The following is a 13,383-nucleotide window of genomic DNA, read 5'->3' on the forward strand; positions in this document are numbered from 1 at the left end:
AGCAAGCGTGTTTTCTTGCTAGTCTCTTAAGTGGGGCCAATCACTTCCGATGAGTTTTGGGGAAGCTGGATGGGTCCCACTCTTTTGGGCCACCTGGCCAGCTTTGCAGCATCCTTTTTCCCTGCATGATTTCAATCTGTAGCAAAGCCTATGGCAGCTGGCTAGCAGAATTCAGCATTGTGCTGCTCCCGTTCTACCTGGGTGCAGTGTTCAGCCAAAGGATGCTGGCTGGAGGATGGCAGAGCTCTGTCCCTGGGAGAGAGCTGGGAAGGGACCAGGTGAATGCAAGGCTCCATTTCTCCCCAGAGAGCTCCAATCCCTGGTTAAACAGTGAGTTGCTTCCAAGATCAGATAGGAACAGAGCTGTTTTGCAGATCTGTTTGGAGATGTTTACCCCTCAGGCTGGGAAATGCTGGAGACATAAACCAGGAAGGGAAGAATGACCTTTTCTGTTCAACCCCTCTTCAGTGGGGCTGTTTTGCAAAATGCAGCTATTAATTCCCGACAATAGGAAATGCAGACCAAAGGAGCACATAGTGTTTATTTCCACTTATTGATAGCTTGAAGAACACAGCAGCTTTTCCCCTTTGCTCCAAAGATGCAGGGAGTAACCAGAAGCTGAAACTCCCATTAGGCTCCATGAGGAGAAGGCATTTCCTACAAGTACTCCAGAGCCAGCCCAACTGAAGCCCCTGGATATGCTGGCTCAGAGACCATGGCTCATTCCCAGCCTTGTAAAAAAGGAGCAGACTGGGATCCTCATGCTCCTTCTGTGGTCCCAAACATGTACTGATCTCAGCCCTGGATGTTTACTCTGCCCTGCAGCCTTCTTGCAGGCAGCAGGGAGCAGGTTTCAGGTGCATCCCACTGCACCAACACCTTCCAGCAGAGAGCTGGCAGCTTTTTGTCTAGGGATCTAGGAGCAGAGCCACACTGGTATCACAAGCCAGAGGGTATCAGCCATCCCTCTGTCTCATTCCAAGGGATGCCGAGGTGGCTCCCCACTTGTGAGCAGCTGGTGTGTTCCCACAGAAGTGTCTCAGCTGAGAACAGGTTTTAGGAAAGGTTTCATTCCATCACTTATCCTGTTGCTGGTTGTGTTGCTGCAGGCACTGATTTCTGCATACTGGCCAAGAGAGGGATGTGCTGGAGACACAGTACCCTTTCCTCTATGGAAGGGAACTGGAGTTATTCTGGCTTCAGGTGACCCAGAGCAGATCTGTATACCTCCAGACCATGTCCAGCTCTGCACTCTCAGCAACAGCCCACTGGAGACTGTTGCCCTGAGTACAACCATAGCGTAGCACAGTGGGGCTATCATGGGGCTAACACAGGGACCTGAGCATGTGGCTGGCCCCTGCGCAGCAGCAGGGCTGTGTGTTGTCATCCCCAGGACATGATGGGGCCACCTCAGGTCACACACTGCTCCCTTTCCCCAGCACGGCTGTTTCCTGTTCTTTCTCTGGTGTCCCCAGAACAATAGGGACAACAGGGCAGCTCCTGAGACCCAGTGTCCCCAGGCAGCTTAGCTCACACCATGCTCTGCAAGGGCTGCCAGCAGATGTATCCCCAGCATAGCCTAGTGCTGCTGCTGCCTTCTGCTCCAGCCATGCAGAGCCCTCCACATGCAAGGTGCCCTTCCTGGGGCAGAGCTTGAGACCTGTCCCTGAGAGACAGGGCTACATTTGGCCCTGTATGACACTGTCCTCTTTATGACCAGTTGCTGGGGTTCTCCATGAAGCAGGAGAAATGCAGCAGACCCCATATGACTGCCGTGTTCCACCACAGATTCTTACTTAAAAAAACAGATGGATTTTAAGGCACCGCTATGCTCTCCTGGGATCTGGCTCAGTTCTTCCCTGGTTGATAACTGGCAGCATTCAACACACCACTAAATCCACTACCTGCGGTGTCTCAGCCTTCGCTGTCACGGAGTTTCCCCCTGTGTCAAGGGCCTGGACTCCCCCTGCCCATGGATATTCACTCACCCTGCCAGGAACAGATCACAGCAGGATTTTCCTACAGCAACTGCTGGCAGAGAAAAAGACAGAGGGAATTTCTGCTGCCCTCCTGGTTGAGGAGAAGCTGTTCATCTCTGCTAGCATGGGCAATTGCCTGCACAGCTTCACAGCTGGCTCTGCGCAACCACCACTGCACAGCTAGAGCCTGGACATAGGTGAGGCAGCCCAGAGCTCAAGCTCAGGAATCATAGAATAGTTAGGGTTGGAAAGGACCTTAAGATCATCCAGTTCCAACCCCTCTGCCATGGGCAGGGACACCTCACACTAAATAAACCATGTCACCCAAGGCTCTGTCCAACCTGGCCTTGAGCACTGCCAGGGATGAAGCATTCACAACTTCCCTGAGCAACTCATTCCAGTGCCTCACCACCCTAACAGTAAAGAATTTCTTCCTTATATCCAATTTAAACTTCCCCTGTTCCAAGTTTTAACCCATTCCCCCAGGAAGTACATCCTCATCTAACCATGAGGAATGTGAGACTCTGCCTTTGGCTGCAAAATGAACTGGGAGCATTCACAGGCCTCTGCCTCTATCTAGCACGGCCCTGAGGTCAGGAAAGAATGCACATCCCAAGAGATGCAGCAGTGTCATGGGAAGAGTCAGTGCTGTCTCTTGAGATATTTGACTTGAATCCAGACAGCCAAAACTCTAGAGCTGGGCTTCTTCCTCCACTCAAAACAAATGAGAAAGGCCAAGAAGTCAGCAGATATAAAGTCAAATCACGACAGGACATAGCAGCAGCTGGACTCCCACCACAGTGAGCTGACACCCAGGTACATGGCACCTGAGTAGTGTCTGTGCTGGTCCCACTCACACTCTCTCCCACAGCCCCCTGAAGCAGCCAGAGATGGACAAGGGACATGGCAACCTGCCACAGGAGGAGCAGCAGGGGATGTCTGAGCCTTGCAGGGACTTCAGAGGATGTGAGGACATTCCCTCCTGCCAGTCACCCCTCTCGCTTCCAGGGTCTTTGTGAAGGAAGCAAGGCCACCATGTGCTCAGCAGGACTGGAACCAAGCTCACCCTGTGCAGAGCAGATGACGTGATTCCTGTCAGCAAGGAGCCAGCTGGCCCTCATCCTACATCCTGCATCTCAGAGGCATTGCTGCTCTATTTACTGCACTGCCCACAAAGGGGAATCTTTTTCTGTGTGCTTCCTTCAGGATAAGGAATCATGGGTTGCACCTGCTAGTGATAATGGTCACCACTGCCAATGTGGTTACACAGCAAAGCCGGTGACTTCCTGGATGAGGCTATCATTTGGCATCTGTTCTCAACACCCCTCCTTCACCGGGCACCTCCTCTCTGCTCATCCACAGCAGAGATATGGCATCTCCCAGCCCACCCTCACTGGTACCTGGATGTTCTGTCACAGCTCACGGTTAGCTGGTCCTCACTGACTTTGGTGTCTGCACACACACAGATTAATCACACTCCAGCAAGCAGAGCAGTAACTTTGGTGATAAAATCAAGGGGCTACAGGTACACCATTAAAGGCAAAAATAAGCTTAATATTAAGCACTGTGGGGTACGCTCCGGCACAGGAAGTCCTGACCGTGAACATACAAAGCTATGTAGCACACGCTGAAGCTTGCACGGGCAGCAGCTTGGTTCCCAGCCAGCTCCTAAGCACTGCATTGCCTAGCCACTTGGGAACACTCCCCGCAAAACAGCAAATCAAAGTCAAAGGCAGACATTGTTCACCCTCACAAGCTCTTGCAAGTCTGAAAATAGACCCACCCCAGTCTCCAAAGTTGCTGGGAAAGTATTTTCCCTTCAAAATTACTTTATATGGATACAGGAAAACCTTCTGTAAGCAGCATAGAGTCATAGAATCATAGAATAGTTGGGGTTAGAAAGGACCTTAAGGTCATCCAGTTCCAATCCCCCTGCCATGGGCAGGGATACCTCACACTAAACCATGTCATCCAAGGCTCTGTCCAACCTGGCCTTGAGCACTGCCAGGAATGGAGCATTCACAACTTTCCTTGGCAACCCATTCCAGTGCCTCACCACCCTTACAGTAATGAACTTCTTCCTTATGTCCAATCTAAACTTTCCCTGTTTAAGTTTTAACCCATTACCCCTTGTCCTATCACTACAGTCCCTAGTGAAGAGTCCCTCTCCAGCATCCCTGTAGGCCCCCTTCCGATACTGGAAGGCTGCTATGAGGTCTCCACGCAGCCTTCTCTTCTCCAGGCTTAACAGCCCCAACTCTCTCAGCCTGTCTTCATATGGGAGGTGCTCCAGCCCCCTGATCATCCTCGTGGTCTCCTCTGGACTTGTTCCAACAGTTCCATGTCCTTTTGATGTTGAGGGCACCAGAACTGCACACAATACTCCAAGTGAGGTCTCACGAGAGCAGAGTAGAGGGGCAGGATCACCTCCTTTGACCTGCTGGTCATGCTCCTTTTGATGCAGCCCAGGATACGGTTGGCTTTCTGGACTGCGAGTACACACTGAAGCTGGCTCATGTTCATTTTCTCATCGACCAACACCCCCAAGTCCTTCTCTGCAGGCCTGCTCTGAATCTGTTCTCTGCCCAACCTGTAGCTGTCACTGGGATTGCTCCGACCCAGCTGTAGAATCTTAATACTGTGGAGTTAGCTACAGAAGGAAACTCTGTGACATCCAGAACTACCATCTTCCCTCTTCTCTTTGTGTACCCTTGGTTCCGTTTCACTAAACCCCCTTTCATTATGGCACAAGGATGACCACGAGCTAAAGCCCAGAAAGAATGTGAAAAGCTTGCGGTGGGAGACACGGAAACAAGGCATGGCAGCATTTATGCATGGAAAAGCAAAGAGGGCTTTTAAAATTCCAACCTGATTAGACTTGTTATGTGATAATCTCCTATTTAGTATGAACCTGAATAAAATCAGCACAACAAAGGATTTTTCTGAATACAACATGCCTTTCCAGCCACAGAAAAACCAAACATGGGGAGGAATTTGCTGATCTGTAATAATTCCTTCCTAGTGATTTTGGATATGCTAAATGATTGAGGATGAAGACACAGGTGAAATATGGGATCTCCTTGGGCAATGGAGGGGCTTGCATAGTCTCTGGCATACTGGTGCTCTCACAGAGGCCCTGAGCTGCTGAGTAATACATTAAACAGCCTCCCTAATGAGATTTTAGCACAGTAACCATAAAAACTCAAGCTCCAATGAACCAAAACCATTTCAAATAACTAAATGCCTTCAAAGGAAGAATTTGTGGCTTTCCTATAACAGTGGAAAATCCCAAAGTTACAGATGAGTTTTAAACATACCAGCTTAGAGCTTCAGCCCTATAACCTCTGTCTTAACATTCCAGTGCACTGTGTGCTGCGAAAGCAGGGAGCACACTGACAGGTATCATATCCCCATACCACTCTCCATCTGAAAGGACCCTGTGGTACACAACAAAAGGTGCAACCCCACCATGTATCTGTGCAGCTCTGCTCTGCCATGGACTCCCTGGATGCAGCACAAAAATGCTGGCAAGATCCACCTGTGAATGCAACACTTTGCAGTGGGAAAAAGTAGATAGCAGGGCACTGCTGCAAAACCCCCACTCCCAGCTGATCCAGAAACCCAAAACAGCTTCCCAGGAGAATGAGGGAATTCGGTTCACTTACAGACACAGATGACTTAGCAAAAACTTGTCTAAATCTCTCTTTCCCAAACAAAGAAGAAAGCACTGATAAAATGTGGATATCCTTAAAATCCAGGAAAGGAAGAAAGGGACGAAAGAACTGACACAACCTTAGCCACTTGCTAACTAAAAAGCACAGTCCAGAAGAGTTTCTTGCAAAATGTGATCAGATGTGAACTATGCTCTCTGGTATCTAAAAGAGTTGGGAGCATTTGAATTTAAGGCAGAAGATGAGCCAGCATCAGTGATAACAGCAGTCTGCCATCCCCCAGGTTTTCTTCTAAACCCCTGTTTCTGCTTTATTCTGGCAGTGGATTAAAAAAAAAACCAAACAAACCACCCTCAATCTAAAATATTTCTGTGAAAGCCTCAACAGTTGAATTTGGATGGAATGAGACAACAGATGTGATTTATGCTTCTTGACTTAAAATTGTCCTGTGGGAACTTGACACCCCTTCCTTTGCAGCACAGACGTAGCTTTATGGGACACTGAGGCACCAGGCAAGCAAAATCACTGCTGGGGCAAAGTGGCAGGAATTTGGGTGGTGTACTTGCCCCTGGGGCTGTCAGTCTCCACAGGAGGCTGGCAACCACCATCCTAAGTCAATCAGCCCATTTTTAAGCCCTGTGGAGGTCCAAGAAACCAGGTACCTCCCACCAGGAGAGAACTGAGAGCACAAGAACACGAGAAGCTAGCTCAGACTCTTAATCTCAGCATGGTGGGTCTGAGCTCCACATTGGGCACCAAAAAGAACTGTTGTGGTTTAAGCCCAGCTGGTAACTCAGAACCATGCAGCCGCTTGCTCACTTCTCAACTTCTTTCTTCCCTCTGCTCCCGACAATGGGGAAGGAGAATGGAAAGAATGTAACTCCCACAAGGCTGAGATAAGAGCAGTCCAGTAACTAAGGTATAACACAAACCACTGCTGCTGCCACCAGTAATAGTAATGCAAGGGAAATAGCAAGGGAAAAGAATACAACTGCTCACCACCCAACCGATACCCAGCCCAACCCAAGCAGTGATCTAGCCCTTCCAGGTAACTGCCCCCAGCTCTACATCCTAGGTATGAAGTGCTGTGGTATGGAATACCTCTTTAGCTAGTTTGGGTCAGGTATCCTGTCTCTGCTTCCTCCTGGCTTCCCATGCCCCTCTTTGCTGGCAGAGCATGGGACTGAAAAAAGTCCTTGATCGGACTAAACATTACTGAGCAACAACTATAAAACATCGGTGTTATCAGCGCTATTCCCAGGCTGACAGTCAAAAACACAGCACTGCACCAGCTACTAAGGAGAAAAATGACTGCTACTGCTGAACCCAGGACAAATATAGACAAAGCCTTGACTGACAACAGCATAATAACCTGGACATCCCAACTCTGCTGGAACAAGTATCAGGGACTTCAACCCATAAGGCCTTCGGGCTGTAATGAGGCAACAATACAAAGCAGCATTTCCAGCCGTCATGACATGTTCCTTGAAGCAAGTATTTGCTGGCAGTTCATGATAAGAGAGACTTGAAGGTATTTCTCCTTTCTTGCACTGGTTAGGCAACAAGTCTATGCCTGGTATTTTTCAACTCAGAGAGCTCATCATGCCAAAATCCCTGCTAGGTTTTTGATGAGGGTTGATGCTGGGAAGTTATTTTTCTGCCTGGCTTGAGCTAAGCCATGCAGCTGCAATTCTTTATACCAGCTGGTTTTCCGTGGTCCTCCTGGCCCAGGTCCTAGCTGTCCATAAACAGCCTCAGTGTGTGCACTGATACATTAATCTCAGTGAAGCCATTAACTCACTAAGAGGCTTTTCTGAACATCTGTGCACAGCTGGCAGCATCCCTGACCGTACCTGCCCCACCATCAAGCCTCTGCTATGTATATTGGCCTGCCCCGCCTGTGAGAGCTGGCAGCAGACCCAAGCACAGCTATGCATATTTGTAGGCAGAGAGCAAAAGGCCAATCCATTTAAAGACAATGCTGGAAAGCAGCTGGAAAACGTCACAGCTCCATCTCCTGCCTGGCTTCGGATTAGCTACAAAGAGGCTTCTGGGGTAGAGATGGGATGCAGGCAGTGGCTCCCTGGTAGGGATCCAACCCAGAGCCAGTTGTGAATGCAAGTTTGAGGGCACAGCACAAGCCCAGCCAGGAGGGAGCACCACGACATCACTGCCTGCTTCCCCAGTGCAAACACAGGCGCAGACACTGCTGACACAGCAGGCAGACAGCCTCAAGGAGTCAGGAATCAAGGAGGGTGCCTTTTTCCAGATGTTCCAAATGATCCCCACTCCAGGAAGGACTGCCTGGATCCCTGCACCTGCCAAATGCAGGTATAGCAAGGGTTATTTCAGTCCTCTCAAGCTCTTCTCAACTGTGCCTTTCTTGTCCCTCCAGCAGGAAGTTTTGGCTGCAAAGGAAATACCTTTTCTGCATGGCTTCATTATTTTTGTACAAAGAACACAGGCATCAGATCTGAGATGTCTGGGAAACGAGCAGCAGAAAAAGACTTCCAAGGACAAGGTCAAGGCAAATTATGTAGGGTCAAGAACTGGCTCCTTCCTTCTGCTATTTAACAACAACGAAGCATCCAAGTTTTTCCCAGTCAGTGAGCAGTGTCTCTTAGCAAGCAAAAACTACTGAGCATCACACAGAAAACCCTGCAATAGGCACAGTGATGAATATGTAAAGCTCAACTGGACATGCATTTGGTCAGCTTTGTCAGATATGATTTTAATGAACTTTTATCCCATTTGAAATACATCTGTGGTGTAAAGATGCATGTCTGAAGGAGTAGCTTGTATCTGAAGCCTTATGCCACCGAGTGCTTTATTTCCAGGTGTCTTTATTGATGCCCCTTTGGTATTGCCCATGACAGATCAGTAGGACTGCCCCTCCCAGCAGGTATACCTCCTTCAGACCCTCTTCAGACCTGGTACATATGGGACAGAGAAGGAGACAAGGCAAGAGAGAGGGTATGAAATGCAGCCCCAATTAACCAAGTAATAGGAGCCCAAATCTTTTAATTGCTTCTGGCCAATCCCTGTCTCAAGCATGTATTTCATGGCAGAAGAAGAGGTGGCTGCAATTAAGCCTCATGCCCACATTGCCTGGGAGGTGAGGTTTGAGTAGACAGTGACAGGAATCAAGAAAGGGATAAGCTGGCGGTGTTTGCCCCATTTGCATCTGTCTGTGTCCTGCCTCCTGCCCTGCCACCCCCAGCTTACCATAGCACTAGGGTGGGTGAGGAGGAGCACCTATCAGTAAGCTGTTCCCAGATGCGTTCCCTTCTTCTGCTGGATGCCCCATCTCCAGCTGCCGCCCTTCCTGCTGACGACAGCAAAGGCCAACAGACAGACACAGCTCTGCATTTCCTTTCCTGAGGACCAGCTTTCAAATAGGATGTACGAAACAAACCTTCCCTCTCCAGCTCCACTTGAAAAACACAAGAACACACTTAGGACCCACTGCTGGAAACATGTTTTTTCTGGATCTCTTCTCAGACTTGAGAGGCTGCTTGCTCTTGGACCCAAACAGATAGTCCAGCAAGTGCATGCAGACCCCTCAGAGCTCATCTGCCATAAGCAAAAAGTCCCAGTCCCCTGTCCCCCAAGGACTTCTTTCTGTGTAAAAGCTGTCACACGAATGATCGTGCCTGTTTGTGGTCTCCCTGTGCCGGATCCCACTCTAAACAGTGCCTCAAGACCACATCCAATTGTGGTTGGAAATAGCAAAAGCCAGAACTTCCACTCATTGACTCCCACAGCATCTAGGCTCTTTAATAAACCCAGACAAGTGCTGTCTGCTATCTGGAGAGATACTGAAGGAGGCTCTCCCCTCCGGGGCTGATGCGATGGATATTCTCTCCAGCCATTGTTTCAAAATGCATGTGGAGATTATAACATCCCTCCCCACCCAACAGTCCTCACTGCCAGGAGGTCCTGAGGGCTACACAAATACTTCCAGATGTCTACATGTGTGTGGGCTGAGTCCCTGCCATGGAGTGATGCGTATCACCAGAAGGTCCATGGCACCAGGAAGGTTCACTCAGTCGAGGGAAGCTGAGTCAGTTCCGACACTGCTGCTGACATCCCTGCTGCTCCTTTCCCGGAGATGCTGGGTCAGAGCAGTCCCAGCAACAGGAGGCAAAAGAAGAGCTGACTGACAGATGAGGGACTTTCTGCCAGAGGCTTGGCACCACATGCTCAGCAAGGCTCTTAAACAACAGGCAGCAGCCTGCAAAGGAGAATTGCTGCACATCTGAACTCCAAAGGGACCTTCTCCAAGGAAGGGACACAGTTTGGCTGTTCCGCACCGTGACCCCCTTCAGAGCAGCTGCTGCTGTGATGACCAGAGGATGAAGAAAGTCTCAGGGGAGCTGTTTGAGTCTGGTGGGTTGGTGGTCTCCTATCATCCTGCCTGGCAGCTTGTGTTTGCATTGACCGAATCAAACTCTCTCCACAGCCTGGGGCCAGGCCCCACCAGGCCAAGCCAGCACACAGCCTGGGGTGGACACAGGCAAGTGCAGACAAGGGCTGGGGCAGTAGCTTACAATATGAGCATCAATATACCTCTTTTGCCACAAACTCCAGGTGGCTTTGGGTGAGACAAGTGAGAACACAGCCCTCTTCTCAACTACATATCTGAAGCATGACCTCAGGCATCCCTCACAAACATCTGCTTACTTGGGCTGGCTGGCAGGGACAACACACCAAAACCAGCACACATATTTAGGGCTGCTGTGAGAAGCTCCTGGGGCAACTGGGCAGGAAAGACTCCTTCCAAATGCTAGCCAGAGGTCTGGAGAGAGGCTGCTCTGGTTTCATTCCACAGTAGCCTGAAAGCCAAAGCTCCTTCCCTCCAGGCATTAACACTGTACCACAATGTTCCTGACTAATATATAAGCCTAATGTTTTGCACAAGGTTTGTGAAAACCCACACAAGGCATTTAATGGGCAACATAATAGAATAATAGAATCACAGAATCAGCTGGGTTGGAAAAGACCTTTAGGATCATCAAGTCCAACCATTACCCCAGGACTGCCAAGACCACCACTAAACTATATCACTAAGGGTCTCATCTGCATAGTCTGCGAACACTTCCAGGGACAGTGACTCCACCACTCCCCTGGGCAGCCTGTTCCAACGGCAGAGCAGCCTCTCTGTGAGGAAGTTTTTCCTAAACTTCCCTGGCACAACTTGACCTCTTGTCCTATCGCTTGTTTCTTGGGAGAGGAGACTGACCCCCACCTCACTACAACCTCCTTTCAGAGAGCTGTAGAGAGCAATAAGGTCCCCCCTGAGCTTTATCTTCTTCAGACTAAACACCCTCAGTCACTCCTCATTGGATTTACAATTGAAGTGCACAGCCCAATCTTTACCCAGCCTTTCATACTTTCCTTGGGAGTCTCAGGAACATTTTTTTTTCAATACATATTTAGCCTCAGTTATGGCAAGATAGAGAAGGAGGAGGTTGTGACCCACACATACTGTGTTTATGGAAACACTCCTCCACCAAAACAGCACTGGCGCTGCATTAATAATGTCCTTGAGACGTTTGGTAAGTAGCTTGCGTTTCATGTCCCATCCTCCTTCCCTTCTTCACTCCCAGCAAAAGCCACTCTCAGAAGCCAGGATTTCTAGTAAAGGCTCTGTAGCAGAACAGTTTCATCCTCGAGCACCATCCCTAAGCAAAAGCTTGGCAAGAATCGAGCTCCTGTTGGAAATGCTGCAAGTGGAAACGGCCATGTGCAGCTTACAGGGAAGTCACTGCTTGCTTTCATTTTGAACCAAAAGCAAGCCAGCGAATGTTGGCTCTGTATTTATGTGGCTTCCACATCCATTTAGTCATTCCCTTTTCTCGGGAAGGCTGCAGTCTCCTGGATGGCTCAACCCTTTTGTCCCATGCCGCAGCATCCCAAATCGCAAGCTGCAGACAAAGTACGCAAAAGAAGGCAGTGTAGCTCCAGCACAGCTGGAAGCCAAGAGACAGTGGCAAAGTTTCTCTGCACCTCTGGGGCTGGTCTAAAGCCTCACTCCAAGTTTAGCCAGCTGCACTTCAGCACTCGGGACTCTCAAGTCCATTTAAGGTGGTTCTGAAATCACCGTGACTTTATAGATAAGCATCCCGACGGGACAGAACAGCGCGAGAACTCGGGACCGGCTTTTCCACCGTCAAGTCCGTCAGCACGGACACCTTCCCTCCCTCCCCGCTCCCTTCCCCGCGGCCGCCCGCACCTTGTTCGCAGGCTCCCTTGCTGCGCTGGCTGATGGCAGGCTCGCCGCGGCTCTGGGCGCGCAGGCTGGCGGCGCGGAGCTGGCACCCGCTGCTGTAGGTGAGCCCGTCGCTGCCGCACACCGGGTAGCGGCTCTTGCAGAGGCACACGCCGGGCGGGCCGCCGGCGGAGGGGAAAAGGGGCCCCGGGGCCGGGCCGCCCTTGGCTTTGCGGCGCTGGCGGCTCTTCACGCACTCGAGGCCGAGGGCGCAGCGTCCTCCCGCAGCGCCGCCGCCACCGCACGCCTCGCCCTCGCCGCGCCCGCACTGCCAGCAGCAGCCGCAGGCGTCCCGCACCCGGCCCAGCGGGCAGCCCCGCGGCGGCAGCGCCGGGCACTGCGCCGCCTCGCACGGCCCGCAGCCCCCCGCCGCCGCCGCCGGGGCGGGCACCGCCAGCACCAGCAGCGGCAGCAGCAGCGCGGAGGGCGACATGGCGACACGGCACGGCGCAGACAGCCCCCGCAGGCGCGGAAACCAAGGAGGGGAAACCCCTCCCCGGCCCGGCCCCGGCCGTGGTGACGGCCCCCGCCGTGGAGGGGAGGCGTCCTCGAACCGCAGACCTCTGCCCCGTCCCGTTCGTGTGCCGCCCCGGCTGCCCCTCAGCCCCGGCATCACGCCGGTCCCTCCACCTGTGCTTGCCAGCGGCCGTGCTCAGCTCCCTGCTGTCGGTCTGTCAGGTTTCCTGGTAGGTAGTCGGGACAGCGCTGCTGCCCGCTGCCTTCCTTCAGCTTGGCTTGTGGCACCTGCACCAGGATGGCTCCCGAGGTGTTCCCGAGGAACAGGGAGACGTTGACACCGGCAGAAACTGAGAACATTCTTCAGGCAGTGCTGGACGATGATGCTTGAGCCTGTCAGGACGGTGACTTGAATGTGCAACAACACCCAAAAGCATCGTGGTGCTGGCAAACCCCTTGCATGGTGGGGTGGCACAGAGTGTGCTCTTTTCTGCCCTTGCACTCGTTCCCCCTCTCTGGCCTGGCTGTGCCTGCAGGGCTTCACCTCGAGTGTGTGCGAGCTTCGCCTCGAGTGGGGCAGTCCAGACCAAGGCAACGCTCAGCGAGCACTGCTTTGGCATTCTGGGGCAGAAAAGGATGGAGGTAGTCAGTGTCCTTCACTGTGAAATGGCGGATGCAGCGCTGCCCAGTATGTGTTGCCAGCATCCAAGTCCTACTGAGTGGTCCCTGAGTCACCATGTCTCTGGCTGGGAGAGGCTGTGAGCTCTCCAAGAACCTCAAATCTGCTCTGGAGGGGTGGATCCACTCATGCCTGTTCAGCTGCCACCACTGTGGGAATGGGCTTCTGCTGCATGCTTCCTCATCTCTTTCTGCCCACCATGGGACATTCCTCCTGGGGCATCATGGCATCTGCATAAATCCTTGGATTTCACTCTCCTCACCCTGGAAGTGTCCTGTGCTTTTCTCCTTGGAGAAGGGCTGCCCTCATGAGCAAGTACTATGCCAT

At 51.5% G+C, this 13,383-nt stretch overlaps 1 protein-coding gene across 2 annotated transcripts in view; it reads right to left on the minus strand.

Annotated features, from left to right (window-relative positions):
- IGFBP7 (insulin like growth factor binding protein 7) overlaps positions 1-12,549 on the minus strand; it is a 19,705-nt gene extending 7,156 nt beyond the window's left edge. For both annotated transcript variants that reach the window (XM_034064696.1, XM_034064695.1), the window contains exon 1: positions 11,886-12,549. In XM_034064696.1, coding sequence (XP_033920587.1) covers positions 11,886-12,534 — 649 coding nt within the window. In that variant the 5' untranslated portion in view covers positions 12,535-12,549. The remainder of the gene's footprint in view (positions 1-11,885) is intronic.
- Between the last annotated feature and the right edge of the window lie 834 nt (positions 12,550-13,383).

The sequence above is a fragment of the Melopsittacus undulatus genome, chromosome 7 (assembly GCF_012275295.1).
Source record: "Melopsittacus undulatus isolate bMelUnd1 chromosome 7, bMelUnd1.mat.Z, whole genome shotgun sequence".
NCBI lineage: Eukaryota > Metazoa > Chordata > Aves > Psittaciformes > Psittaculidae > Melopsittacus > Melopsittacus undulatus.